Source organism: Solanum lycopersicum, chromosome 3, assembly GCF_036512215.1.
Source record: "Solanum lycopersicum chromosome 3, SLM_r2.1".
Lineage (NCBI taxonomy): Eukaryota > Viridiplantae > Streptophyta > Magnoliopsida > Solanales > Solanaceae > Solanum > Solanum lycopersicum.
The window spans coordinates 52,275,684-52,302,906 of NC_090802.1; the positions used below are offsets into that span (position 1 = coordinate 52,275,684).

General features: G+C 35.6%; 2 protein-coding genes across 5 annotated transcripts; one reads left to right on the forward strand and one right to left on the reverse strand.

Moving 5' to 3' along the window:
* The first annotated feature begins 1,582 nt into the window (after positions 1–1,582).
* On the forward strand, positions 1,583–6,339 carry LOC101244466 (ORANGE protein-like). The gene is given in 8 exon segments (NM_001328409.1): positions 1,583–1,968; positions 2,063–2,177; positions 2,717–2,833; positions 3,048–3,134; positions 3,318–3,394; positions 4,959–5,086; positions 5,432–5,568; positions 6,136–6,339. Coding segments are annotated over 8 exon segments (939 nt in total). The 5' UTR covers positions 1,583–1,768; the 3' UTR covers positions 6,214–6,339.
* Positions 6,340–6,495: 156 nt separating this feature from the next.
* On the reverse strand, positions 6,496–26,421 carry LOC101245828 (ATP-dependent DNA helicase SRS2-like). Of its 4 annotated transcripts, none has more exons than XR_002027359.3 (29): positions 26,036–26,421; positions 24,343–25,231; positions 24,221–24,262; positions 23,927–24,090; positions 19,799–19,985; positions 18,889–18,945; positions 18,709–18,814; positions 18,481–18,614; positions 18,277–18,351; positions 18,046–18,171; positions 17,840–17,971; positions 17,668–17,751; positions 17,475–17,588; positions 17,282–17,382; positions 16,846–16,912; positions 16,423–16,473; positions 15,824–15,901; positions 15,418–15,627; positions 15,253–15,291; positions 15,007–15,078; positions 14,809–14,895; positions 14,677–14,733; positions 11,417–11,598; positions 10,190–10,283; positions 9,948–10,072; positions 8,960–9,022; positions 8,799–8,858; positions 7,406–7,468; positions 6,496–6,913 (listed from the first exon to the last, which is right to left on the reverse strand). XR_002027359.3 is itself a non-coding variant. In XM_010319885.4 (29 exons), exons 1-29 carry the CDS (start codon positions 26,212–26,214, stop codon positions 6,824–6,826), a joined length of 3,654 nt encoding a protein of 1,217 aa, XP_010318187.2. In that variant the 5' UTR covers positions 26,215–26,421; the 3' UTR covers positions 6,496–6,823. The 4 variants fall into 4 exon arrangements, 2 of the variants coding, with proteins under 2 accessions (XP_010318187.2, XP_069151214.1); XM_010319885.4 differs by lacking the exon at positions 9,948–10,072 and adding an exon at positions 9,897–9,947; XR_002027360.3 differs by lacking the exons at positions 6,496–6,913; positions 7,406–7,468 and having other exon boundaries at positions 9,985–10,072.
* Positions 26,422–27,223: the final 802 nt, after the last annotated feature.

Genomic DNA, 27,223 nt, shown 5'->3' on the forward strand with positions numbered 1-27,223 from the left:
TTAAGGATGGTGGCACATCACACCTCAAAATTAATAATAATTTTTTTTATATATATTTTAGTATTTAACTAACTGACTAGTTAAATATAATGAAAAATCTCACAATGAACCCAAGGGTTTAATAGAAAAGAAATTTTTCTAGAGTCTTAAACCAAACATAAAATTAGGTGGAAAGTAATGAACCAAATACTTGATAAAAATCAATACATATATTATTAATTCCTGCATTACTAATCTCTTCATTACTAATCCATAATTTAGTAATCCTTGCTTCATGTCTTCACTCTCGTGTAATGCCATATCACTTATGATTTTGTTTATTTAATATAATTAATTACTAAAACTATATGACTAAGTTGTTGTTTATATCCTTTTCCCCGTCAATAGATTTTATTTTACTTAACTTTATAATATTATTTAATGATAAAAGTAGTATTGAATGAAAAAAAAATATTTTGATTTATTAAAATATATAAATAAAATAATAAGTTACAATAACGAAATATCCCTAAATTCAAAAATAAATTTCAAAAAGTACAAATGTTGACTGAGATATGTATACTTGTTCTCTTTCTTAATAAGTAATAATAAATATCCTTAAATTTAAAATTTAATTTCGAAAAGCATACATGTTTAATGAAGATGTTCATGCTTATTGCAATAATAATAATTGAAGGTAAAGTTCACATATTACTTGCAATCAGTTAAAATTGAGTTCACTCAATGGGTAGTAAGAATTGACTGTCAATCTAATCTCACCCTAATTTGAATGCGTGACATAGACACTGTTGTCCCCTTCTAATTTTATCTTTTTGTTGTGAAAGCAAAAGTATCAATTACTTGAAGCTGAGTCCAGTTGGATAAAAAAATAAAATAAAAATTTAAACGATATTTAAATTAAAAAATAAAAAGTAGTATGAGTCCTGTTTTTGATTTCTAAATTTATTTTGAATGATATCATACTCTTCAAAATTTCAAATAATTTAAAGTTATATTTAATCAATTTTTCAATCAATGCGAACAGACTTTTAAGTTGCATTATCAAGAAAAAGATAACTCTTCCAAATGCTACCACCATTGACATTTTTATTCTTGAACTAAGCCCCACACATCACTCATATAACCTTCCTATTCGCCTTTTTTTTCTTCTTTCAATTGAATTCGATTCTATTTGTCGAAAGAAAAAACATTAATCATTGCTTACACACACAATAACAATCCAAGTTCGAATATATGGTGAAATACTCTACTCTAACAATAATAATTATGAGATAATTTAAGTTCGAACTTGTTATGCTTATTCAAATATCAAGATTAAATTTATCTTCTTTTCTACTTTTATTGTTTTATCTGTGTATAGTATTCACATTGAAATAAACAAATTCAAATTCATGTCAAATAAGAAGCTGAGAAAATTCGAATCCTATTCGGGGAGAAACAACCTAGCCTCATCCATTATCACTAGATTTTTTCATATCCAAAACTCGAAAAAGGTAGAAAAAAAAACAAAAGGAGCCTAATCCTCAACATTAATTGTGTGGGTCTAGCATTACAAATAAACAACAATGACCCAATGACACGTAGAAACCACCCAATAATTTTTACATTTTTGAGTTTTGTGCATTAGAGGAGTTTTGGGTTTAACGAGAAAAATACCCACCACTTACCGCCTGAAAAAACCTTGATGCTCTTTCTTGTCATCTTCTTCCTCTCAGCCGATCCACTTAATCTCCATGAACTTGTAATCTGATTTTTCTCCGTTTCAGAAATGGTATGTGCAGGCAGAATACTGTATTTATCTTGCTCAACGACGCCGTTTTCTCCATCCACTTCGGCGTTTCCTACTTCAACATATTTCCATGCGAATCGTAGAAATGGAATTAGATTGCGATCCATGGCCTCCGATGCTGACGCATCTTCATACGCTACTTCCTTAGATTCTGAATCCTCCGATAGAAACGCAGCCGGGTAATTTTGATGAATTATTTGTTTGAATGTTTCGGTAGTTATCATTAATTACAACAAAATGATTGTTTGGTGGATTTGGAATTGATTTGTACAGGTTTTGTATAATTGAAGGACCTGAGACAGTAGAGGACTTCGCTAAAATGGAGTTGCAGGAAATTCGAGATAATATTAGAAGTAGGAGGAACAAGATATTTTTGCATATGGAGGAGGTCTGTGTTTTTTTTTCTTCCTTCTCAAAATTCGTATTTATTACTGTGATGTCTAATTAGAGTTGTGTTTAGAATACTAATCATTAATTTTGCAGTTCTCCAGAGTATGATATAATTTGGAAAATAATAGTAATGAACCTAATGATTACTCTATATAGAAACTATAGTACATAACAAACATGTTTTTATCATAACTATTGATCACACATAATTCATATTAAGGACCGAAGAAACGAGTATAAATGAAATAATAAGAAAGAAAAAGAATGCAAGATGTTTCACTTATATGATATGAAAATACAATCTGCTTTCAATATTGCCTGTCAATAATGTTCCTGTGTTGCCTATCATGAATAGAGATGTTAGTTACCATTGTTATTTTGGTCAGACTCCTATTTGAGAATTGAAATATCTATACTTATATCCATGCTCTGAGTTTGCAGTGGGACTGGGGATTGATTGCTATAGTTGCTTAAATCAGATATTTATGCTCGTTCAGTGTCAAATTTGTTATTCCTTCTGACTTCAAACTTGAGCAGGTACGCCGACTAAGAATACAACAAAGGATAAAGAGTGCTGAGCTTGGGATAATAACGGAAGCACAAGAAAATGAGCTTCCTAATTTCCCATCGTTCATTCCTTTTTTGCCTCCTCTTGTAAGTACTCTTAGCTGTTGTAAAATGTTTATGTCAGTGGTCACTGGTCAGCAACTTATAATAACCTAACATCCCACTGAACATAAAGTAAGGAGATCCTTTCCTTTTATTTTGTTCTCCAATCTGTGTGGATTTTGATGAACTTTCTACGTCTCCTTTTGGTTGGTCGCACTGCAGGCTACACAGTATTTAGCTGAATATATGTTTTTTGCAGACATCATCAAATCTTAAGCAATATTATGCTACTTGTATATCCCTCATTGCCGGATTTATGCTTTTTGGTGGACTTCTAGCACCCAGTGTAAGTTTTTCTTTTAACATTTTTACTTTTCTTATTATTGTTATCATTTGGCCAATTGACTTAACGTGAAAGTCTGATTAGTTTCTGAGGTATTGTTAGATGCTAACAGTCAGTTCAAACTCCTATCTATGCTTTATAGAGCCTACTACTTTTACCTTCTAAAGCATGCTGATATTGCTGCAGTTGGAGCTAAAATTGGGACTAGGAGGCACATCATATGCGGATTTTATTGGAAGCATGCATCTACCAATGCAACTGAGGTATGTTTATGATATTGTATGTTTGCTTAGTGAAGAAGTATATTCACTTCTCTACCACGAACAACAATGGATTCATAACATTTAGGCTCACCAAAACGACTGTCCAAAACTATAGATATAACAATTATGTTCTCGCTGCTGGTAATCCATATAGGCCTTTTTTATTGAATTTAGGTCATTAAAATGTGGAACATAGGATGCTAAAATGACAATCTAAAGGGTCCTTATGTGTGTGCAAAACTATGTCATAGTTTTCTTCTTGGTTTAGTAGGATAAGAAAAGGCACCTACTTTGTAAGCGCAACTTCTAAATTACTCGAAGTTTTGATCATTTTTTAACAAATGTGCCACCCTTTTCACTACTACAGTTACATTACAGCGACTTTTTTCGTTTAGTAATGAGTTGTAGATAGTGCATGGAGAGAATTGTGATGTATGCAGATAATCTATCGTAGAGTTAATTTATGAAAACCTTCTTGAAAATTTTCAAATTACATGCTTGTTAGGTTTTCCCAAAAATAACCTTATAAATGGGAAAGGGGCAGTTTTTTAAATAGAAATGATCTTTTAAAAAAAAAAATCTTCAAAAACTCCAGCTATCCAAACATGTTAGCACAAATGTTTTCTTCCAAAAACTTTTCAAAAAGAACTTCTTCCGGAAAATTTTCCAAACAAATCTCACAAGGAGCACATTAGAAATGCTTATCAATTTTAGGTGTGTTATTGACTTATTATTGAGACATTCATCTTATGTCGTGAGAAGTCAGAAAGTTCTCCACGATCTCTTCCATACAACTACAAGTCGGCAATCACTTATTAATTTCATCCTTGAACTATTGATAGACTTAAAAACACTCATTAACTTGACTAACTGAACTTAAATACTTCCCGATCTTGCGAAATGAATGAAATATACCCCTATATTCTCGTCAAGTTTAGGGATGTTTTGAACACTTCTCTCGGCTTTTTATTAAGAGTCTCTTGCCCCTACAAGAGTTTGAAACCACTTGCTCTGTCATGTGGTATATTAGAAGTATATTTAAGTTTAGTTAAATAATTCGAGGACGAAACTAATAACTTGTGTCAAGTCTTGGTGTATTTTCTGAACATTTCTCAAGAAATTAGAAAAAATAAACAAAAGAAAAGAAAGATAAGTTGAAATATCAGCAGCTTCTTTCCTTCAATTTTTTTTTCTACTGTATGGTGAGGGTGGAAATACATAAGATCTTAAGATCAGCAATTCTAGGAGCAAAGAAAATGCAGGACTTATATCCAGGGATTCATTTTTAGTCATATTTCTAGAGAAGAGCAGCACCAAGGGAAACCATTGTTCACAAGTTTCTATTTCTGTTGGATAGATCTGGAACGTGATGACACTTGCTAATCATTTTGGAAACTGAAAGTGATATAAAGCAAATAAAGCCATCATTTTTAAGTACTGTTAAAATTTCATTTTTTGGGTTATATATCATATACTTGAAAGATCTAAGTCTTTGATAGGTGATGCTATCTGTGTATATCTGTTTGCTACAATTGCATAGTACATGAATGAATGCACTTTGCAGTCAGGTCGATCCAATTGTGGCATCATTCTCTGGGGGTGCAGTTGGGGTGATCTCTGCTTTGATGGTTGTTGAAATTAATAATGTGAAACAGCAGGAGCATAAGAGATGCAAGTACTGTCTTGGAACAGGTGCGTAATCTGTTAATAATTCAAAATTTTAGAAGCCAAGTTACTTTGCAAATCGGTTCAAGCTATTGAAATAGTTTGACAACAAATAAGAAATTCTCCTAGCAACATCTTTTTCATGTTTTCGGTGGATTATCTCTCAAAAGTGCTTTACTTCTTCAAATAGTTCAGCCAGCACAGAAGGTCCTGCAACTTGATTTGGCATGCTTTGTTTAAATCTTTTAATTCTGGAAGGAATTTTCTTTTTTCCTTTCTGGATGGGACAAATATTTCGTAGAAATAGCATTCCAACTGACGAGCAATTGGAATGCAGGTAAATTTTATGTTAGTTGCTAAATGTATATGCAGGATATCTTGCTTGTGCTCGATGTTCCAACACTGGATCTCTTGTTCTTATTGAGCCTGTTTCAACAATTTATGGTGCGGACAAGCCTCTGTCACCACCTAAAACAGAGAGGTGTTCCAACTGTTCAGGTTCAGGAAAGGTAAGTGTATTGTTCAAATTTATTGGCTCCAAATTGTCCGCTCTGTGCATTTACAGCCGATAAATTAGACTGGATAAATCGAACATCTCTTTCCTGACCAATGTGCTCAAGCGATGTGAAACAGCAGGGTAGGGGGCACTTATTCTTAACATTTGGTGGGACTGTCGAGTTAGATTAAAAATTTGACCCTGGTTAAGGTTTGGTTTCTTTTCTTATTTCATCAGTACTCATGTTTCTGTGTCTTTAAAAATGGAACAAAAGGGATTAGGGTTGTGAGGAGAAAATTCAACCAAAGGAATAAAGAGCGGAGAGGAGTTGTACTGATTGACTTCTACATTTGCCACTTAAAACCAGAGCTACTCATGGCTGGCCCTAGGTGGACAATAGAAACATATTCCAAGTATATAATAGTGATTTGAAGGTTCCTTTTATTAGTTTTAATAATAAGAACTTTGTCAGTATTTGCATCACCACGTAGCATTCTGCATTTTTGTTGAATGTATCATTCTCCACTCTAGTTTATACATTCATTGACGATAAGTTAAGTTGAGCTTCTATCTTTGGCAGGTCATGTGCCCTACGTGTCTTTGTACTGGGATGGCTATGGCAAGTGAACACGATCCACGAATTGATCCATTTGATTAAATAGTATAGAATATAGATTTCCTTTACTGGAATTCTTAATATTGAATGTGTAAAGTTTAGATGAAAGCATCGCCCCTGAATGAACACAGCCTATTTTATAAGAGAGTTTAAATTAGTACGAGAAAATCTTGGTCTTTATTATAATGTTCTACTACTATACACATGATTTGCTTTATTATGCAAGTCCTACACGAAATCTGGAATTTGTAAATTTATATATACAATATCTTCAAGAATATAACAAACTATCAGAAATAAAGCAAAAGCAAAACAATGAAACTATGAAAGTGAAATAAAAGCTTCACATATATAAATATGCGGAGAAATTTGTGAGGCCATGCTTCGCGGAGGCAACTTTATCCCTACTCAGTCTTTGGGAAACATAACCTCTTACACACAATGTACAATGTGAAACAGCAGCGTCTATACCATGTACGAGAAATTACTAATAGTTTGACATCGAAACCTGTAAGAGAGAATCGACTTCATAATACCCACCTATGTTTTCCCTGTCAACCTGTGTAGACACTGACGATGGTGCTACCAGCACTGACACTGCCAGATTCTCTTGGGAATTGAGCAATTTTCGTATCAAAGTCTCAATATCATGCTACAAGGATTTATATTCTTCAATCAACCGTGATGCATGGAGACGGGATGAAGGAACCGTAGTGCATCCTAGACTCTGAAGATATGCAATCTGCCACAAGGAAACAAAGTAACTGAACCTGAGACCCAAGACCCTGACCTTACTTCAAGCCTTACAGACGCGTTGTACTGATTATTGTTTATATTTGCAACCATTATAAAATCTGTAGCAGCAAATCATATGCATCATTATAATGTTCTCCAAATATTTAATCTTAAGATTCACCAAAGTAAGTGAAAGGAACACCACTAAGGAAAATCTAGACCCCTCAAGCCTTGCGTAGTATAAACCACCAAAGCGTACAAAGGGATGGTAGGTATGAAGAAGACATAAGAGGATAGGACATGTCTTGGACTGTCCGCATCTGCTCACTAAGTTTGAAGAGAGAGCACACAAAGTTGATTACAGGTTTCTAGATTACATACATAAGTTTATATTTTTGAAAATGCATTATAGTTGGCTAAACTAACTATTCTGCCATTTTCCCTGTAAGGCAAAGAGTACAAAATAAAAGAAAATGAGGGAATTACAAAGTTTACATACCTGTTTGGGAGTTGGTTCTGATGTACCCATCGAACTTTCAATCCGTAGTTTTTGGAAGTACTCCTACAAGGGAAAACGTGTGATTAACAAGTAAAGAATAATAATCTTTTTGGGGAAACAGCACGAAACGCACACTAAACTTGTGTACAGAGAATAGGGAAAGGGGTGGATTGTCGATAACGTCATCCATCCGCATTGGGCTTATGAAATCTGTAAACCCCTGTGATTATTAATAATAAACTTAATGACGTTACTAAAGATATCCAAGTTGTGTGTGGACCATATGAGGGCGGTGAACTAATTGGTACAAGTTGGAATGTGTTTGAAATGGATATAGTACCCAAATGTTGAAGGGAAATGGAAAAGAACCACGGCAACTCCCAGGCTGCCTCACGCCAGCTATGCAATCACGAGGAGGCTGAGAGAGACCAGGGCGCCTCACCGAAGGCATTGCGCCGCAAGAGTGCTAGTGAGGGAGGCCACAGAAAAATGGCTGAGGCAGAATACTTTTGGTAACAGGCGTATGATGTCTCTTGAGCCGTGATCTCCCTTTCCAAATTTCTGGGCTATAATAAGCTGAGTACGGGGAGAGAGAGTAATCCTGAGATATTGAGTTAGGGATTGTCTCAAGAAGAGGGATCCAAATCAAGGGGGATTTTCTACCACTTTAAAGTGAGTATCCAAGGATGTTCTTATGATAATTCCGCTCCCTAACCACACACATTTACACCATTATACCTTGGAAATTACTAGAATCTCCTCAAATCTTCAAAGTCGTTAAGAACACCCACACATTGGATTTTCCAGATTAAGGTGTGTTTGCTATGGAGGAAATTGTTTTCCAATTTCCATGTTTGGTTGGGTCAAAATGTTTTGGAAAACATCCTCAAATTATACAAATGATCAAATATTAAAAATATAAGGTGGTCAAGCATATAAGACATTCCCTCCGTCACATTTTATGTGACACTATCTGACTTGGCATGGTGTTAAAGAAAAAGAAGTTTGAAACTTGTGGCCTAAAACAATCCTTAGATATTTGTGTAGCTGTAAATATTTTATTAAGGGTAAAAGGAGAATTTTAAGTTTAAATTGTTTCTAATTATAGTAAGTTGACATTCTTTCTGTGATGGACTAAAAAGGAATGGATACCACATAAAATGGGACGGAGGGAGCAATAATATCTATTGTTTTTCAGAGCAATTCTCGAACTTAACTACTTCTTTTTTTCATATGCTTGGCAAGCACCATAATAGCAGAATGATGACAATTTATGAATTAATGTGCAAACATGGTCACCAAGATTTTATACCCTCTGGCATGATCTTTCACTTGTTCATGTATGTGATAAAAATTGCATGAGAACCAAAGGAAATTGAGTTTAAGCTGATACCTGTTTCTCTCTCATTAAGTAAGCACGCTTTTCAGCAGGAATTTTCTCCCAGTTCAACACCTAACCACACAAGAAATATTTGATGGAGATGCTAACATACACTTTAGAATATATCTATACTTGATGTACTTAAGAAACTGCGGATAGAGATGCTAACTTACAGATTCAGCATACTGTAAAGCTTCCTCACAAGTTAATGAGGACTTTAAGGCACGTAAAACATCCTGATAAATCAACAAAACATTGTGAGTATTATTAAACACAGGAAAATAAATTTCAGAAAGACTAAGAGGTAAAAAACTTGATCATAAAAATTCTTTTTAACAAGTAACACTGCACCCGGTCACAAAAAATAGGCATACTTCACTTCCTGAATGCCTATCCGATTCATTACTTTTTATTGGGCTCCCTGTCCTAAATTGTCCACACTCCAGATGTCCCTGGGCGTGCAGGGGAGTATTGAGTATCTCACATGGTGGGATAGGGTCATTTGGTCTGCTTATATGGTCTTTGGGCAAACCTTCCCTCATGAGCTAGCTTTTGGGGTAGAGTTAAGTCCAAGGTCCGTTTCTTTATCACCCTTAAGGTGGAAAATACTAAACAGACAGCTGTTTTGTCGTATGGTGGCAAATATTTTTTTTCATATTATTATTGATTGTTCCGAAAATAGAGATTCAACAAGAGGAAGAATTTGTTAAAAAATGACCAGTTTTTCATTATCCTTCCAATAGGCCAGTAGTCACGCCCCCCACCCCAGAGATGAGAGACTAGCAGATAGCAGAGGATGAAGGCACAAGGTGGATACTGAGGTGGAAAGCGGGGAAGAATTTGGTGGAGATGAGGTGCAACTGGTGGGATTCCTAAAATGAGAAATAGACCATGAGTTTTGGTTATCTTATTCTATTTTGCATTTAGGTCATCTTCGTGTTGGCACCAAATATCAGCTTTGACTTTTGAGCAAGGGCATGTGCTGCCCAAAAATAAAATAAGAATATCAGGGAATGAATTACCGGAATTTTTGGAGTCATGTTATTAATTTATCTGAAGAAATGCAGTCAAAATTGTTTGATGAAATGGGGGAAAAAATAGGGCTTAGACCTTGTGAGTGCTCTTCTTGACTCTAAGGCGCTCATCAATGACAAACTCTACCTGAAGATGCCAAAAGACAGATACGTTAAGATCCAACCTTGTGTTACGGTACTGAAATAAACTGTTCTCAGAACTTCAATGTGGTGATTCTCGCCACTCCCCAACATCCATTAGCGGGTCGTTACCTGTATTGACTTATACATTGGAATATAGGATGCATGAAGTTAAATGTTAATATTGCTCCTCTTGACTAAGAAATATTCCCAACCATAAAGAAAATAAAAGAAATGAATAGCTTTGACCTTTTTAAGCAACCTCCGTGGTTCCTGAAATGCAGGCTTTTTGGCCCATTGATGGAACAAATGAGATACCACTGTTCGGTCTTCCGCATTAAATCTGGGTAGATCAGTTCAAAAATTCAATCAAAGTTAGGCTCCAAATAATAAACAGGAGTATTCTTATATCTCTCTAATTTACCAGTAATAGGACGAAATAATTCCATGTTATCTTCTTTTGTTTAATAATGGTGAGGTCCCGACCAGCTTGTACGCCCTATGACTAACATGTGCTAGCTCCCACCCACACATGTACTAGGTAAAACACTGTCTGCCTAGGCTTAGGCAGATAGGAAGAAATCACCAAGTGTTTTTTGCCTCCACTGAGATTTGTAAGTCATGTTATCTAACAGACTCATGTCACCTTTTACATAATAAGCCAGTGAAAATATTTCAGGCTCTACTTGTTACAAACAAAAAGAAGATATTGTTGGCTTCATTTTACTAATCAAGAAATACAACCAAAGTTATAATGGGCCGATTCTTCACGAGTAAGCCTCGAACACTCGTTATTTAAATAAACAAACTGAGTTTGAGCAATATGGTTGCTAACATGTCAGCCAACTGGGGTGAAAGACAGGGAAAAACATGTTTTTCAGTCAAGCTATTTCTTTGCCTTGTCAACTTAGAGCACTTTTGAAGAATGTCCAAACGAGTCTTCCATGTCTTAGGATTAGACATGATAAGGGTAAATATGTTTGGTTCTCCACCCAACACCCACCATTACAGTGGTTTTTGACGGGAAAAAATGTTTGAGCCCACAGTCAAAGCTCATACAACAAGACTCGAGCTTTCGAAAGATTGACTTGACTTGTTTACTGTTCACAAAAGCTAAGGTAACTTGGATTTTTATATATCAATTTTTCCTTGATAAGAAATTCCCATTTGTCATGTATTTAACATGTAACGCTAGTCTTGTTTCCGTTCAAAATTTTCTTTATTGGCTCATTCAGACAACATGGACAATAAAAGCAAACTCTACATCAACCCAACTACACAACGGGCTGGAGTTCGAGCCAATAGAAACTGGGCAGAGTGAAGTTGCCCGTTAAAGGGTAAGTTCAATTCAGCTCATTTACAGCTCAAGTAAGACGATCAATTTGGGACAGGTAAACTAATATCTTTTTTTTTTTTTTGAAACTACAGAGGAACTAATATCATTTTCTACCCATTAAGATGATTAAATGAAGAAACCTTTTTAGGAAGATTTTGGAATTGCATAGCTCCAGTGTGTCGATTGACTCTTTGGACATTCCGTCGACTGGTTCACTGAGAGGATCATCTATAGTTATTCTATGATCAACAGATTCCACCTTTTCAGCTGAACCACTCTGAGGAGTTCCCTTCTGGAGTTTTTGGTGATTGGTCAGCTCTTCCTATTAGAAAAAAATTGTTAGCAAGAAGGTATTGTTTGATCTACCGGAAAAACGTAAAATGCAAATGAAGCAGACAATGACAGGTTACATTACTCATAAGAAAATTGGCAGAAGTGCAATGGTAGTGATTGAAAACCCATAGGCTTTAGATGAATTTATTTACGGTGTGTTTACATATCAAATATTAAGCAAGTCAAACAAACAAAAGTATCTCTAAACAGAGGTAAGTTGCAACCTCTGCAGAATGTCAAGGGCCATCTTGCCCGCCAAAAAATTTTAGCGGATTGTATAAGTTGCTATAGACTAAAAGGTCGTTTTGGTTTGGAGTTACCAAAAACATGTCTCCAAACTCATATTGAGTTTTTAGGAAAAAATGTTTGTCAAGTAGTGTTTGCAAAAAAGAAGTACCACCACTCTTTGAAGATTTTCAGAACTCAGTTTTCAGCAACTTCAAACACATTGCATAAAAGGTTTCATGGGCACTGATGCATCTTAATTAAGAATCTAATGTGGATCCGTATTTATCAAAAATATAAACTTAATCGCAGACTATTGCGATAGAGAACAATAAGTTGTAAAAAAGAATAGGTTTCACATACCAAATGAAATTCAATTGAAGTATTTTAATTCAATATTTTAGGATAACATCCATAAAAGTGGTCCCACTAACTTGCATATTAGAAGCTTATGCAGATCAATTAAGAGTTGATTAGTTAAAATCACTTTATTGGATGTGTTATAGGTATATAGAGAAGAATTGAGCTGAAGTTTTTTGAAAAAATATATGAAGTTGAAAAAGAGCTAAGTCGTTCCATTGTGTTTGGCTGTTCTCATAAACTAAATCTTTACTGAAGTGAAAGATCTTGTTGTTGCATCGAAAGAGATAAATGTTGACTATTCTGCCTAACATTGAGCTTGGTAAAATGAAATGGTTGAATAATTTTAAAATGAGATTATTCAGGACTTGAATGCTGAGATTATGCATTAAATTTCTAGTAGTAGATCCTTGATTAAAAAAAGTCTTTGTTACTATTCCAGGAGAAATGAAACAAAAGAACAAAATACATCATTCATCTCTTACAACACGGAGAAACTAAATGGTTCAATCTAAATTGATTTTAGGTTGTACACCTAATTAAAAGAAATGGAACAAACAGCAAGAATTGGGGCACCAAGCAAGTAAGGAAGCCCAATGGATTGAGAAAGGTTGCGGTGCTTGGGCAGAAGAATGAAATTTTGAGCCTTAAAATTAAATATAAATTCCATGGAAGGTTCTGTCCGTTATTAAGAGGGGTGTTTAGTCTCCTCCCCCCCCCCCCCCTTCAAAAGCCTAAACCACGACGTTTTTACACCTAGTTAAGGGTTTAAACAGTGTTAATCAATCCTTATACGTTCATTAACACTTCCAAGCCTTAGAGCTAGGATCCACGAGGAGAAAGCTAGAGTTTTGAGCGTTCTTCGAGTTTTCACCGATTTCGCCAAGAACTTTGTCCTTCTAGGTATTTAAGGCAACTCATAGTGATGGACTGAGTTCGTCCTCGCGCCCTACATCTACTTCCTATCAGTAAACAATCTAGGATTACAACCTTAATTTTGAGATTCATTGTTCCTATTTATGTTCAGCATGAACCTTATCATTGAGAATCCTTTTTAACCAAACTTTTTTTGTCTTAAATTGATTTTTGAGAAAGTAAAGACGAGTTTTAAGAGTGACTTAAGTAAGGGTACAAGGGAACTAAGTATTCAAATATGTATCACTTTTTACATTGAGAAAAGAAAATTTTGATTTCTAAATGAGTTAATGAGTTCAGATCAATACCTCATTTATGAGGATATTTTTGAGCAATTACCTCACATTGAGAAAGGTATGTTTTATAATTTCGGCATGAGTATATATTTATTGGGAGTAGTCTTGAGCACCAATATAGGGATGAGTTCAAACAACTCACATTCCTCATTAACCATGTAGCCAACATGATTAAAGGATCGTACCTTTTAGACGACTCATTATTACTTACAAGCTGAGTTTTAGTGTAGTTGAGATGTTTAACATCCCGGCAAGGTATAGGATAGTTCTAGCAACGTGGGCAAGGTGTTTTATCATAACGTTGCTCACAATGATAGTTGTTGGTTAGAGAATCTACCAGATAGATTTAAAAGTGTATTTTTATCATATCACTTAATATGTTGAGTTCAGAGATGAATAAGTGTTTGTAAAGTTAAAATAATTTGACTATTTTATTTCTTTAAATTCAGTAGAGTATATATTTATTACTATTGTAGTCCTTTCAGTTATTTCGCTTTGGCTATCTTACATACTAGTACATTCAACGTACTGATGTCATTTAACCTGCATCTTTTTATGATGCAGATACAGGTGTTCGTGGTCATGAACAGGCGCTTTGTTGAGATCATTTGCACTTCTTGTTAGCTTTGGTGAGCCTTCTAGCATTCCGAAAGACTCCACTTCTTTTTTTTAGTTAGTTGCTTCAAGGTGTCGTGAGTCTTGTCCGCCTGACATCCGTCTAGAACAATAGAGGTTTCACAGATAGTAAGTTTTGAGTATTCCTTTGTTGAATTGTATTTCAAACTATTATTATTTTCAGAGTATTCTAAGACAATTGAGTACTTTGAGATTAAATGGTTTAATTTTGGTTTAAAGCTTAATTCTGCTTGAGTTAGTCTTCCACTAAGTAGTCATTCAGGACAAGGGTTCACTTGGGGATCAAGAATGGCTCTCGAGCGCCGGCAACGTCTAGGGTGTAGGCTCGGGCCCCGAAAGAGAACCACAGATCCCATATGTGGATCAACAAGGAATCGCTTTGTCAAGCGCCGAATCGTCAAAACTTAATCGGTAAGGAAGCTTACAATTCAACTTTGTGCTAGTGGGTTCTTCTGACCTTAATTCACATCCAAATCCCTTCCCACACTAAACAACTTTACAAATATGAGCAATTTAAGAATCACTCAATACGACCTTACATGAAAATAAAGAATGGTTTGGGCCTTAGCTTAGAAATTTCCGGGGTGTTACACAACATTTATAACAGACATACTTAAAACTGAATCACATCTTACTTGGGTCTCTTGAAGATGACGGGGAATTTCTCTCAGAAAACGTGAAGGTTGAAGAACCTGAAAGCAAGTGTGTCTAGACTTGAGAAAGAAATAATAAAGCCAAGATAAACCAGAGCAAGCCGTTCATCATACCTGCCAATTTGAATCCATAATTACATGCAAAATGAAAAGCTTTTTCCGTGCACGAGTCATTGCCACATATAGTAAGCGTCTCTCCTCCTAAAAGTTGCAAAAAACAAGAAAAAGGTTTCATTCAAAGTGGATAAAAAGAGATTTATATTATAGAAGGGGTAATTACTGTAATGATTCAAATTTCAAAAACATAAATACCTCAATTGAATTGCTCCTTTCATTTGTGATGCCATTAAATTCATGTAACAAGGGAATCTCTGATTCATTTGCCTGACCAATTTATGCGAGCATTAGCTCCAGATTATACCTTGGTGTTATAGAGAATAAAAAGTCTCTTTGATGACTAAAAGGGGTGGAAAGAGGAGTCGCTATCCCTCTCCTTGCTCGTCCAATTAATGTGATGTAACATTAATAGAAACAATACTGAAAGCATGGATCTCATACCTTAACTATGAAAACCGTATCCCACTCTAAGCCTTTTGACTACACAAAAAATCAAATGGAAGAAATGAAAAAGGGGAAATCCAATTAATTTTCACGAAATATGGACATTGGAATGAAGCACGAGGAAGCAAAGTGAAATAACCCATTGCTAGAGAATTCAGAAACCTGATGAATTGTCGTGACTGTAACAGAGTCTTTGTTATCATGTCTCCTTGTACGGAAATTTTCACTCTCCCGTTCAGATATATGATCGATAAAAGCTTTCAGTATGTTGGCACAACCTTGTCCTTCTGTTTTGCATTCACTTTCTCCTTCTATGGGATTCTTATGAGTTTTAAGGAAATCAGACACATCGTCCAATAGATATTGAAGAACCTGCACCATCAAACAAACAGCTTCTGATGTATCTGCTCATTTCACTTTGCTGCAACAATTTTTATACAGGGGAAAATAAAGAAAAGAGAGTCAAACAGAAACAGAAGATAAGAATAAGTCACGTAAAAGAAGGCATGCATTAGCAGTGAAGGTGAAAAGAAAAAAACAAGACCACAAAGGAACATATTACACTTACAGGTCTAACATCATGATCTTCGTTAAGCAACTTCCCTCCATCATTATCATGAACTGCCCGCTGTTCAAGAAGATATTTCTACAGAATGAAAGTCACATGTCAAAAGATTAAGGTGCTTATAGTATAAAAGCTGTAATCTGAAAGACACTTTGATTAGCATGAAATAGACACTTTTAATGAGAAGAAACTTTCATTAGCTTGAAATAAATAAATTCATAGAAAGATGGTGGAGGTGATTAACAAATAACTAAGATTTGATTTGACAAAGACGTTGGAATTTCTCAACGAGATCTCCACAGACAAAAGTAGGAAACTTATAATCATATACTCCCTTTGTTCTATTTATGTGGCATAGTTTGATTAGGCACAAAGTTTACAAAAGAAAGGAAGACTTTTGAAACTTGTGATCTTAATCATGTGACAACATTTGTGTGGTTTATAGAAGTTTGTCATTAAGAGTAAAAGAGAAGTTTAAGTTAAATTATCAGCAAAATTAGAGTAATGCTGCCACATAAATTGGAGCGAAGGAAGGATATCTTTCTTTTTCTCCATACAAATATCACTTTTTAGGTTTGTGTTTTTATAATACAACGACCAACCTGGGGTATCATGTTAGCCACTGAAGTAATGACAGCTGAAATGGATTCTTCCTGCAAGTATAACAAGTAATTTTACCCAAGAATTCAATCTGAGCAAACACCAAATGACCCTTTTAAGTATGAGATATTTTGCTGTACACAGATAATTATCATTTACATCCAAGACTTTGTCCAAGAAAGTTTCCCTCTAGTGATGAGAAAAATCTCAGCACCAAATTGCACAAATGAAACTCAGTATCGTATAAACCAACATCAGTCATCAGCGACATGCATAATCAATCAATGCCCTTTGAAAATGTCTTTTCAACTGTCCAGGTAGATAAATCAATTTTGCAATTCAGCACACATGATAAAATATCAATAAAGCTTCACATGATTTACATCCAAATAGAACAGAATTATCCATAAGATTCAAAAACTAACCCTTTTGACGAGTTTCGAAATCATGTCTATCATGAGCAACACTTTCCGCCCTTGACTAAGTTGACTCCTGTAAATAAATAGAGACAAATTTACAAACCTATTTGTTACAGTCAAGACTAATTCACAGTAAATTAAAATGAAATGGACAACTAGGTAATTTGAGGCTAGTTGCTTGTATTAGACTTAATATCAAAGCCAAAACAGAGGACCAAAAGCTTTTTCTTTGTTTCCAGAAGACAAGAAAAAGAAATAGAATACGTGTAGGAAGGAGGCAAAGCAAAATACGGAAATCCAGATAGTATTTGAGAACACATAGATAGATATATAATATCACTCAATGAAGTAGTTGAAAAAATGTATGGTCAAGATCATAACTAGTACTACTAAAAAGATCATTTATCATCGACAGCTCACAACAAGGAGTTCTAGAACAAACCTCTTGAATGTGCCAGATACTTTAGCACTAAATATGTCTCGTGCTGCTGAAATGAAGCTACTTTTCCTTACAGTGGAAACTTTTTCAATGTATTCAATTACCTAGGACAGAAAATGTCAAAATAAGCTTTAAATAAAATAGGCATTGGACAGCCATAGTGCCCATACGTGAAGAAAAATAGATACGGAAGAACCTTCATTTTTTCTTCTTTTTCTGAAGGCAGTAAGGCCTTGAATACTCTTCGAAATGAACCATCATCAGAACCAGGTAAAGTTGTTCTAAGCATAGCAATGATGCCCTTGACCACCTATTGCATGAACATACCAGGTTAGCGATTTTTTAAAAGCATATGAATCTATCTGGCAGTGATGGGAGGTAAAATATACCTTTTTCCTATAGAAGGCCACGCCATGGACATTGAATGGGATTTTTCTATTACGAAATGCCGCTTGAAAGATTTTTCCTGACACCTGTTGAACAACCATAGGCAGGAATATTTAGCCAAAACCCCACAAAATATCCTAAACAAGTTTGCTTTTTCAATAGGTAAAGCTTGACCTGCCTCCGGAATAGAACTGCTATGTCGCCGAAAGAGGACTTTTCAGTTGTGCCATCAGAAGCAATTTCTAATATTTTATCAACAACAAAAGAACATTGTGCATCCTCGTTGCAGCATTCTTTGATAGTTATCTGCAAAGTATCATATGTTAAAAGGTACTCCTATTGAGGATGTTTTTCTTTATAAGAACGCTAAAATCATTTACCTTTGACCCAACAGAATTATCAGTAAGAACACGTTTTGATTGGCACCTTTTCGAATTGTTTTGTATAAGAAATGATGCAGCTTCAACAATGCAACGTGTGGACCGGTAATTTTTACTAAGTCTGACCTGAATAGATATTGATATACATCAGAAGGAGACTATCAAAATCGTATCTGAAGTTCATATAAACAAGGATTAAAAAGACAAGTTATAATAAAGAGTTTGCCGAACCTCTTTGTGCAAAGAAAAATCTTTCCGAAATGAATCAAATCCAGAGGCATCAGCGCCACTAAAACCAAAAATGGACTGCAGAATGATATTGAAAACTCTGAGCAGCAAGGTACTTGAAGGAAAAAGAAGTAAAGAACTTGTCACAGCAAGACGAGAAAAAAATGTTTCACTGGATAAAGTAAGAAAGACTAGCTTCAGCTTCACCTGATCTTCATCACCAACAATAGTTATGCGTTTATGCGATGCAAGGATATGTAAAAGTCCATACTGCACAGCACTTGTGTCTTGAAACTCATCAATCACCATTGCTTTCCATAATTCCTGGCACTCTTCTAAAACTTCATTTGAAGAAAATGAAAATCAAACAGATTGAGACAACTGTGATATCACAATGCACTAGATTACAGTCAATTATGAAACATTTAAGTAAACCTTCTGGAAAATCAGTCAAGAGCTTGATAGAACAACTGATCAAGTCATGGTAATCCAAAGCATTGCATGATTTTAATATATCGTTGTAGCTTTGCAGAACTGCAGCCTGAGCAATATTGCAAGATCAGAATAAGGAAATATGAACGATAAAATACCAAAAATCCCTGATTATCGGCTTACTCCAGTTTCATTTCCAATTTTATAGTAGTCGTCCGGCGTCCTTCCTGCAGACTTGGCCTGTGTTTCAGTGGAAGAGATGTAAGTACAAGTATAACAACCATTAAGCATGCAACACATGTCCTATTTGAATATGAAAGGGAAAAGGGTACAGAGGAGAGAGTTTCAGTTTTCACACATAATAGTTATTCCCTCCATTTCAATTTGTTTGTCTGGTTTTGACTGGACACAGAGTTTAAGAAAGTAAAGAAGACTTTTGAATCATGTGGTCACAAAAGACATGTGAAATGTACCAAAATGTCCTTTAATCTTGTCGTCCGAAACATATCATGTGAATTGCTTATTACAAGTGTTTTTGGCTTTTAAGCTCATTTTCTAGTTTTTGTGGTGTTTGGAAAAGTCAAAAAGTGCTTCTAAGCAATTACTTTTAGGCCAAAAAAAGTATTAAAATAAGTTAAAATCCAAAAGTTGGGTATTGTTTTTAGCTTTTAGCTTACAAGCTACTTTTAAAAAGCTAATTCAAACACCCACTAAGACCAAAAAAAAAAAAAAAACTGAAACAGAAGAGTCTTTATTAACATGCCAAGAAGAAGATGACAAAATATATGGTGCTATAATTTGGTTTATACATATTCAAACAGTTCACTTTCATATGCCAGACAGAAACTTCCAAATCAGCATATCCAACTACTGTCACTGAGCAGAGTCAGCAGATAATGCATTCTCTAATGGAAAGAAAGGTTACTCTTCATCTATCCACATAAATGTAAAACATCAAAAGATTGTTCGATTGATACTTCAGATAAACTAATCAAAGTTGTGTCCTCCTTTTGACAAAATATAAACTTAAAAGACAGCAAGATTTTATAACCAAACTAAGTGGAACTGTATCTTTAACCCAAAAACTACTTACTTGAGTTACAAACTTTAACCACTTCTTTGATCTCTCCTTAAAATGTTGAGGAGAATTCTTGTCATTAAGCTGGCAAAGCTCATCACGAGGTCCGTTTTTCTTATCATTCAGTAAGCGGACTGCTTCAATGACAGCTCTTCTCTGCTGCCCATGTCCATATATGAGAAATTCAGGTGTTCGACCTAACCTATTTATGAATAAACATGTGTCTATTTAGACAATTTTATCACCACAAGAACTGATACATTACAATGAACTACCTTCTATGTGACAATATGAAGGTGAAGGAGAAATTAGATAAAATGCATTAGTTGTGGAGGAGAGAGACAGAGAACTTCTAAACAATGCTTTAAAAAGGCTAAGGTGAAGCGAGGAGTACACCTTGAGCAAAAGGTGTTGGTTTTTGAACTTCCAACAACAACAAAAAAAACCAGTAAAATCCAACTGGTGGGGCCTGAGGAAGGTAGAGTGTGCGCATTACTTACCCCTACCGCATGGAGGTAGAGAGATTGGTCTGGGAAGACCCTTGGCTCAAGTATCGCAATTCGGAGCAGTATAAAAGGACATACAAAAGTAAAGAAGGAAATAATAGAGAAAGCAACGCATAGCATTAAGAGAAAAGGAACAATAGCAATAAATAAATAAGGCAATAACCAAAAGCACAAAAAATCAGGGACAAGCAACAATGGCATATCGTTGATACCACTGCTATGGAAGAAGAAACGGATATAGCGTGCCAAACAAATAACCACCAAACCTAACCCGATGGAAAATACTAGCATTCTACCCTAATTCACGATCTCAATGTCTTCCTATCTAAGATCATGTCCTCGTTTCCTCGATAAGATCAGGATGCATCATGTCCTATCTTATCACCTCCCCAAATACTTCTTCGGCCTCCCTACCTCTCCTTACACCTACCAGGGTAAACCTCTCACACTTACTCACTAGCGCATCTACACATCTCCTCTTCATATGCCCAAATCATCTCAGACCACCACAAAGGTCACTCCCACCTTGTATGGTGTACCGGATATCTTCATTCCTAATTTTATCTCTCCTAGAATATCCACATCAACATCCTCATTTCGCAGCTCTTATATTCTGAACATGAAAATTCTTAACTAGCCAACAAATTGTCACAAACAACATAGTCGGTCTAACCACCAGTCTTTAGAACTTACCTTAAAGTTTTAGGAGTACATTCTTGTCACAAGGGACTCAGAAGATTTCTTAATAAATTGTCTCTATTTATTTTGGTCCTTTTTCTTTCAAATTGCACTTTCACTTCGATGAAGCAAGCGCTTTAAGTGAAGCAAGGTCTTGTCGCTTTTTTTCTATTTCCCACTTCCCAAACCACTGCAATGGATTGGGTCATTGCAGAAGGATTATTGAAAGGTTTCACTGCCTTGTTCAGGGGGCAATTTGATTGGAGGGTATCCATCTTCTATTTGCAAATGATACGTTGGAGTTGTGTGATCCAAATTTCTCTTTGTAGTCTTGTTTGAGACAGATCCTTATTTGTTATCAGATTGTCTCAAGGCTTAAGGTCAGCCTCGGTAAGTGTTAGATAATACCAGTGGTTGAGGTAGGTAACATTGAAGAGTTAGCACAAGAATCAAGTTGTAGAGTCAGTGTTGTACCCATCAATGTGAAAAGGCACTCGCCTTAGCACCTTTGGCGCAAGACGAGAGGCAAGGCGACACGATAGAGGCGTCACTTTTAAAAAAATAAATTGACTTGAGAATTTAAAACTTAAAATGTAAAAGATAGGATCTATTTTTTATTTAAGCACCTCAAACTTCAAAGTCAACTCTCTTCTTAAGACTTCAAGGCTCAGGTCGGGTACGCCTTTTCTTCGTCTTTCTTCTTGTTTCTTCTTCTTTCTCCGCTGTTCTGATTTTTACGACTGTCTTTCTTCTTGCTCTTTTTCTTTCTTCATTCTCCTTAACTAGTTAGGCAGCTTTTTGTTCTTTCTCAACCAGCAATCTGCCCAGTTCCTTCTTTCTCATTCTTCTGTTTTAGTATTGCTTGTCTTGTGAATTATTGAGTCATTCAAGTTCTAGACTTTTAGTATCTACTATCTACTTTTATTTTTTGAATTGAAATATTTGCTAATATGTTATTGCTATTGAGATTTTGGTTATTTATATATGCAATTAAAAAAATTTAATATTTGGTATTAATTGGTGCTCCACTTCAAAAAGGCGAGCGCCTCGCCTCTCACCTCGTCCTAAGGCGAGGTAGACCCTTGTCACCTTTCGCCGTCCAAAACATTGGTACCCATTACCTACTTGGGGGTAATATTAGGTGCATCAAGCAGAGATATTGCAGAAGCAAGGAGTCTTGGTATCAGAAATTTGAAATTACATATTAATTGCCTATTGATGAAGTGGTAATGGAGATATGCTAATGAAGGCCAAGCTTTATGGAAGGAGGTGATCATGAAAAATATGCCATTGGTGCACTGATGCAGTGGTCAACACTAGTAGTGTAACTGTTTGGAGGACATTAGAAACTTATGGCAAGCTTCGACAATTATGTTGTCCATAAGACGGTGATGGTTTAAAGACAATGTTTTGGAAGGAACCAAGGAATCGGCAAGAACCTTTGATGTCTGCTTTTCTGAACATTTTCTATATGCAGCAATCCTGAAGCAACTGTGGCAGACTCCTGGACACCTCATGGGTAGAATATTTGTTTCAGAAGGAACTTAAATGATTAGGAGATTGAGAGGGGGTAGGTCTTCCGAAGGAAGTTGACAAATTTAAAGAAACCTCTCCCATTCCAAATGTTATTAACCAGAACCATAGCAGCGATAAGAGATTCTCTTTTCAATAGAATATACAAAATGGAAGCTTTGGAGCAGCCAGGAGGCAGTATAGGGCCATGGTTAAACGTGTGGCAAAAGTTTGGTCCGACCCAAATTAAATGTTTAACTTGGTTAGTGGCCAGAAAATCCTGTCTCGCTCATGAAGTCCTATGGAAGAAGGGCTTTCAATTAGTGTCAAAATATTCCTTTGTAATGATACTGCAGAGACAAATAATCAAACTGACAACCCAATTATGGTCACTTTTCTTCAGCCTCACAAGTAATAACTGGAATATGCCAGATCATACATCAGATCTTCTAAGTTGTTGGATCAAGAGAGGGCTAGCAAGTCCCAGAAGAGATGGTGGAGAGCAGTTCCTTCATGTATTTGGTGGACAATATGGAAGGAAAGAAATGGGAGATGCTTCGCACTTGGGTTTAATACTCTACAGAAGATCAAATGGTATTGCATAGTAAATTTTCATTTTTGGTCTTAACTAGCAAATGTAGAGAATGAAGTTCAACTGGTAGATCTTAGGCTCTTTATAATTAAATTAGCCTTGGTTATAACTCTTTGTTATTAGCTTTATGGAGGTGTCTAGCATATCCTTAATGTTGAGGAATACAGATTACCAGTTTTCAGAAAAAATATATCAAGATGACGATCGTGCGAAGATATTGGGTAATACACATAACTATGGAAAACTAGATTCTGATGCCTATTAGAACAGCGTGAAAGTCTAATCAATTTTCCAAAACGAAGCATGGCTAAATTGATTTGAGCCACTTATAACAATATACGAGTCCATTGAGTGGCAAGTATAGTATACCAGGTAAATATGCTATTACAAAAAGAGGTACAGCTTACCGTAGGACAATCACTCTTGAACCATGAAAATAACAAAAGGCATAGCTCTGAACTAGTCTACAATTCCGTACAGAAACATGGATTACGGAAATCACTAGATCTAAAATATGATAGACTAACACAAGTACGTTAGTAGCCTACATCACCCTATGCTTTCCTTTTTATTAGGACATTCCTCAATCAATTAATGGTAGTAAGTCTAAAACAGTGGCAGTCATTGTGGTTCGGAAAATTCAAGTATGGAGCTTTCCAGTTAGATTTTATCTTCGGACATCTTTTCATAAATGTTTGCCTGCTAAACAAGGAAACCTAAAAAGACATGTAAAAAGAAGGTCTTTGAGCTACATGAGACTCATTTTTTCAACATAACAAGACATAGCGAGCAAAAGATTACTTCTTTCTGTGTTCAAATCTTAAATATTTAAGAACCAAATCAAGGTATACGTACTTCTCAGCATGCATGCGGCAAAGTTGCAAAGAAAACGAGTGAAATGTGCTGATCGTGAGCTCCTTTGCTGCTGTCTTCCCTGCAACTCTTCCGATTCTCTCCCTCATTTCAGAAGCTGCTGCTATTGTAAAAGTCATAGCAAGAATGTTTGACGGACCAATACCCTATAACAATAAGCAAAGGAATGCAGAGGAAGAAAACTCAGAAGTAGATACTTGACTAGATCTGTCACGTGCCAGACATGGCATTGACAAAAGTATAATGATATAGTAGCACTTATAGTCATCGCACTACCTTGTGCAGTAGCATCAGGACTCGTCCAACCATTGTAGATGTCTGAATGCAAATAGAAGAAATCAAACAACTATTGAAGAAGACATACAAATTTCATTTTTAAACCATGAGAAAGTAAAGACCTTGCCACTTCCTGGTCCAGCAACAATGATAAGAGGGATTGAAATGTCACTACAAGCTGCCTCCTGTTGTCTGTCATTCAGTGACTCTACATACTTTATATAATCCTCAGGCATGTTCCTGATATCTGTTGCCTCCAACTTGCTCCCAGTATCTGTGGCCTTGCAGCTTTTTGGATCCTCTAATTCACATTCTTGATTACCGGTTGAATTCAGAATGCATTCAAGTTTAAAAGCTTCATCTGACCTGACAAGATTTGAGTTATCAGGTCCGCTGCTCTTTGATCTTTCTGCTTCACTTTCTTGATTACCCCTTGATAAAATGCACTCCTGTCCTGAATTATCACTAGAAACAACAGCATTTAAGTTATCCTCCTTGTCCAAGTTGTTTATGTGATGATTTTCAATTGGAATGCTGTTGAACCTCTTCCCAGGCTTTTCTTTTGAGTTTTGCTCACATAAAGCATCTATTTCGTCCAAAATGTGTTCATCAAAATCATCATCTAGCACAGTTGATGAGAAGGATGACTCAGTCAAGCCAGAAAATCCAGGTTGCCTCACTGGAGTTATGTATGTATTCAACCCAACCATGTTCTCCACTTGAACACTTCCACCGTTTTCACTTAGGTTAGATTCAACTGATTCACTTCTATTGCTAGAGAACTTGAAAGTTTCAACTGTTTGAAACTGTATCTCACGCGTAGTCCTTGCATTGATGCTGCTACCACATTCACGAACTTGTGAGCCCTTAACACTGGTAAACACATTGAACGTTTTATTGGAACCCTTCTCATAGATGGGAGACGGAGTGTTCATCGGAATCTCAGTAAGAGGAAACCTTTTATCACCATCAATCCGGTCCAAGGATGTAGTTCTCTGAGCCTTCCCAACTCTAGGAAAAGAATACCAGATACATCAAAACATTAAACAAAGAAGAAAGATTGTGAACAAACATTTCAAAATTACTCTTGAACCATGTAATAAACAACAAATAAGCATACAAGAAAAAGAAAACAATTGCAGATCAACTTAAAGTGCAGATACCTTTATTTTCAAGGTCAATACATCTACCACAAAATACAAAATTAGAAGCAATTAGTGCATCAGAATTGAGTTATCAAGGAGCTATTGAATGATTCATGACTAGGGGGAAAATAATCAGTATCAAATCCATAGCCTTTCGAATGAAAATGGAACTTAGATCACTGAACAAGCGTACTTATAAGTGGAGTGTTGTCGACAGGCAAATTACCAGGGAGGATGAACTTTCTTCCAATTAAGATGTTGTGAATTCTATGCAGTTTTGGTTTAAGTGTAAATAGTAATCCTAACCTAGAAGGAAGAGATACATGGTTAGGCGGGTTAGCACATAAAGTCGGATGCATATAATGAAGTGTTATGAAGTTTTCATTTCCACATCATCAACTTGAAAGAGTGGTAAGTGCAAATGGATAGTTTCTCAAGAGGCTAGCTTCTTTGTGGCCTCCGCGTTCTACTTAAGGAATATCAAATGTTGCGTGACTTCACTTGTTGCAAACATCAAATTCACCAAATACTTTTAACTTTTTTTCAAATTTCCCTTTCTAATTGAATTGATTTGAACCCTAAAAAATAGATATAGCTAATGTGTCTATTTTATAGGTTGACAGAAGAAGCAACAAACAATCAATTTGAAATTGAATAAAGAAACGCATACTTATCGAGGGATGTGGTGGAGCAATCATGGAGTGGCCTTTTGCGAGCAAGAAGTGCCTTTGCTGCTCTGAACTTTGAAGAGATTCGAGCTTTCTGTTCCGCCGTTAATCCGCCACCACTACCAACTACATTCTCCTTGTTGTTTACCGATTCATTCATGTTGTTTCTACTCTCTAGCATGTAAGGCCTTGGATGGTTTTTCTTCACTGTGTTGCACTCTTTACTTTTCCCTCCGATAATCAAAAATGGGATTTTTCAAATTAGGGAAAAGGTTAAAACTATGTTTTAAATTATTTTTCGGCTCAAAAGGTATCTCTTACTATTTGACCAGATTTACCCTTCTGTTAAATGGAAGACTCCACATTGCACACTCACCCCACCCACCTCATTCTAAGAGTCACCATTTTCTTCTTACATATCATCCTTTTCTTAAAAAGAAGCTTCCTTTCACCCTACCTAATTTCACTCTATGGATATTATTTAAAGTAAAGTGAGTGCAAAATAATTTGGTAGATTAGAGGCAAATCAAATTTTTGATTTCTTGGATATATTCTATTCTATTATTAGCAAAAGGTAAAAAGCAAAAACAGTTCATGAAAATCGACTTGAATGGACTCAATCACACCTTTGTAAATTCTACTAAAGCCTTTTTTTCCAAGATGATAATCACCTCGGATATTTTTTACTGCAGCGATTAAATTACGAAATAAAAAAGTGTTGGCTGCAATTTGGTTGGACCCTGCCTCCTTATCAACTTCATTTGTGCGCAATGAATTTTTTGTTTTCAACTTATCTGAAGACAAGAACAAAAATAGAAAAGTAAACAAAAACATGAAGTGAGGCAACTAGTGTTCACAAATAAGAAGGAATAAGATTGACGAACAGGGAAAATGACATCCAAACGTTTTTATTGGTTCAACTTAGAGATGAGGGAGGTTGTTTGAAGTTTGAACTATGAAAGCATCATTAACCGTGGAAGATTGCTTGAAACTTGAACTATGAAACTTCACGAGCTGATGTTGGTTACGTTAGAATATTCAATATGGCATACGCTGCCAAAAAATAGCAAGAGTTGACAAGATCACGAATAATATTGCACTGACTATTCTTTTAATAATGTTGTTGCGTAATTCTTCAAGGTGAAATTAGGGCTTGTAAAATGAACTTTCTTTGGCCTTTCTTATAAAAT

What these genes read in the sequence shown, in the direction of transcription:
- LOC101245828 (XM_010319885.4), bottom strand. Translation starts at nt 26,214, where the DNA reads ATGCTAGAGAGTAGAAACAACATGAATGAATCGGTAAACAACAAGGAG. An exon ending in TCCAAAATCTTCCTAAAAAG is followed by an intron (nt 10,284 to 11,416) that starts GTTTCTTCATTT and finishes TGATCTACCCAG; the next exon opens with ATTTAATGCGGAAGACCGAA. An exon ending in CAGAACCAACTCCCAAACAG is followed by an intron (nt 6,914 to 7,405) that starts GTATGTAAACTT and finishes TCCTTGTGGCAG; the next exon opens with ATTGCATATCTTCAGAGTCT.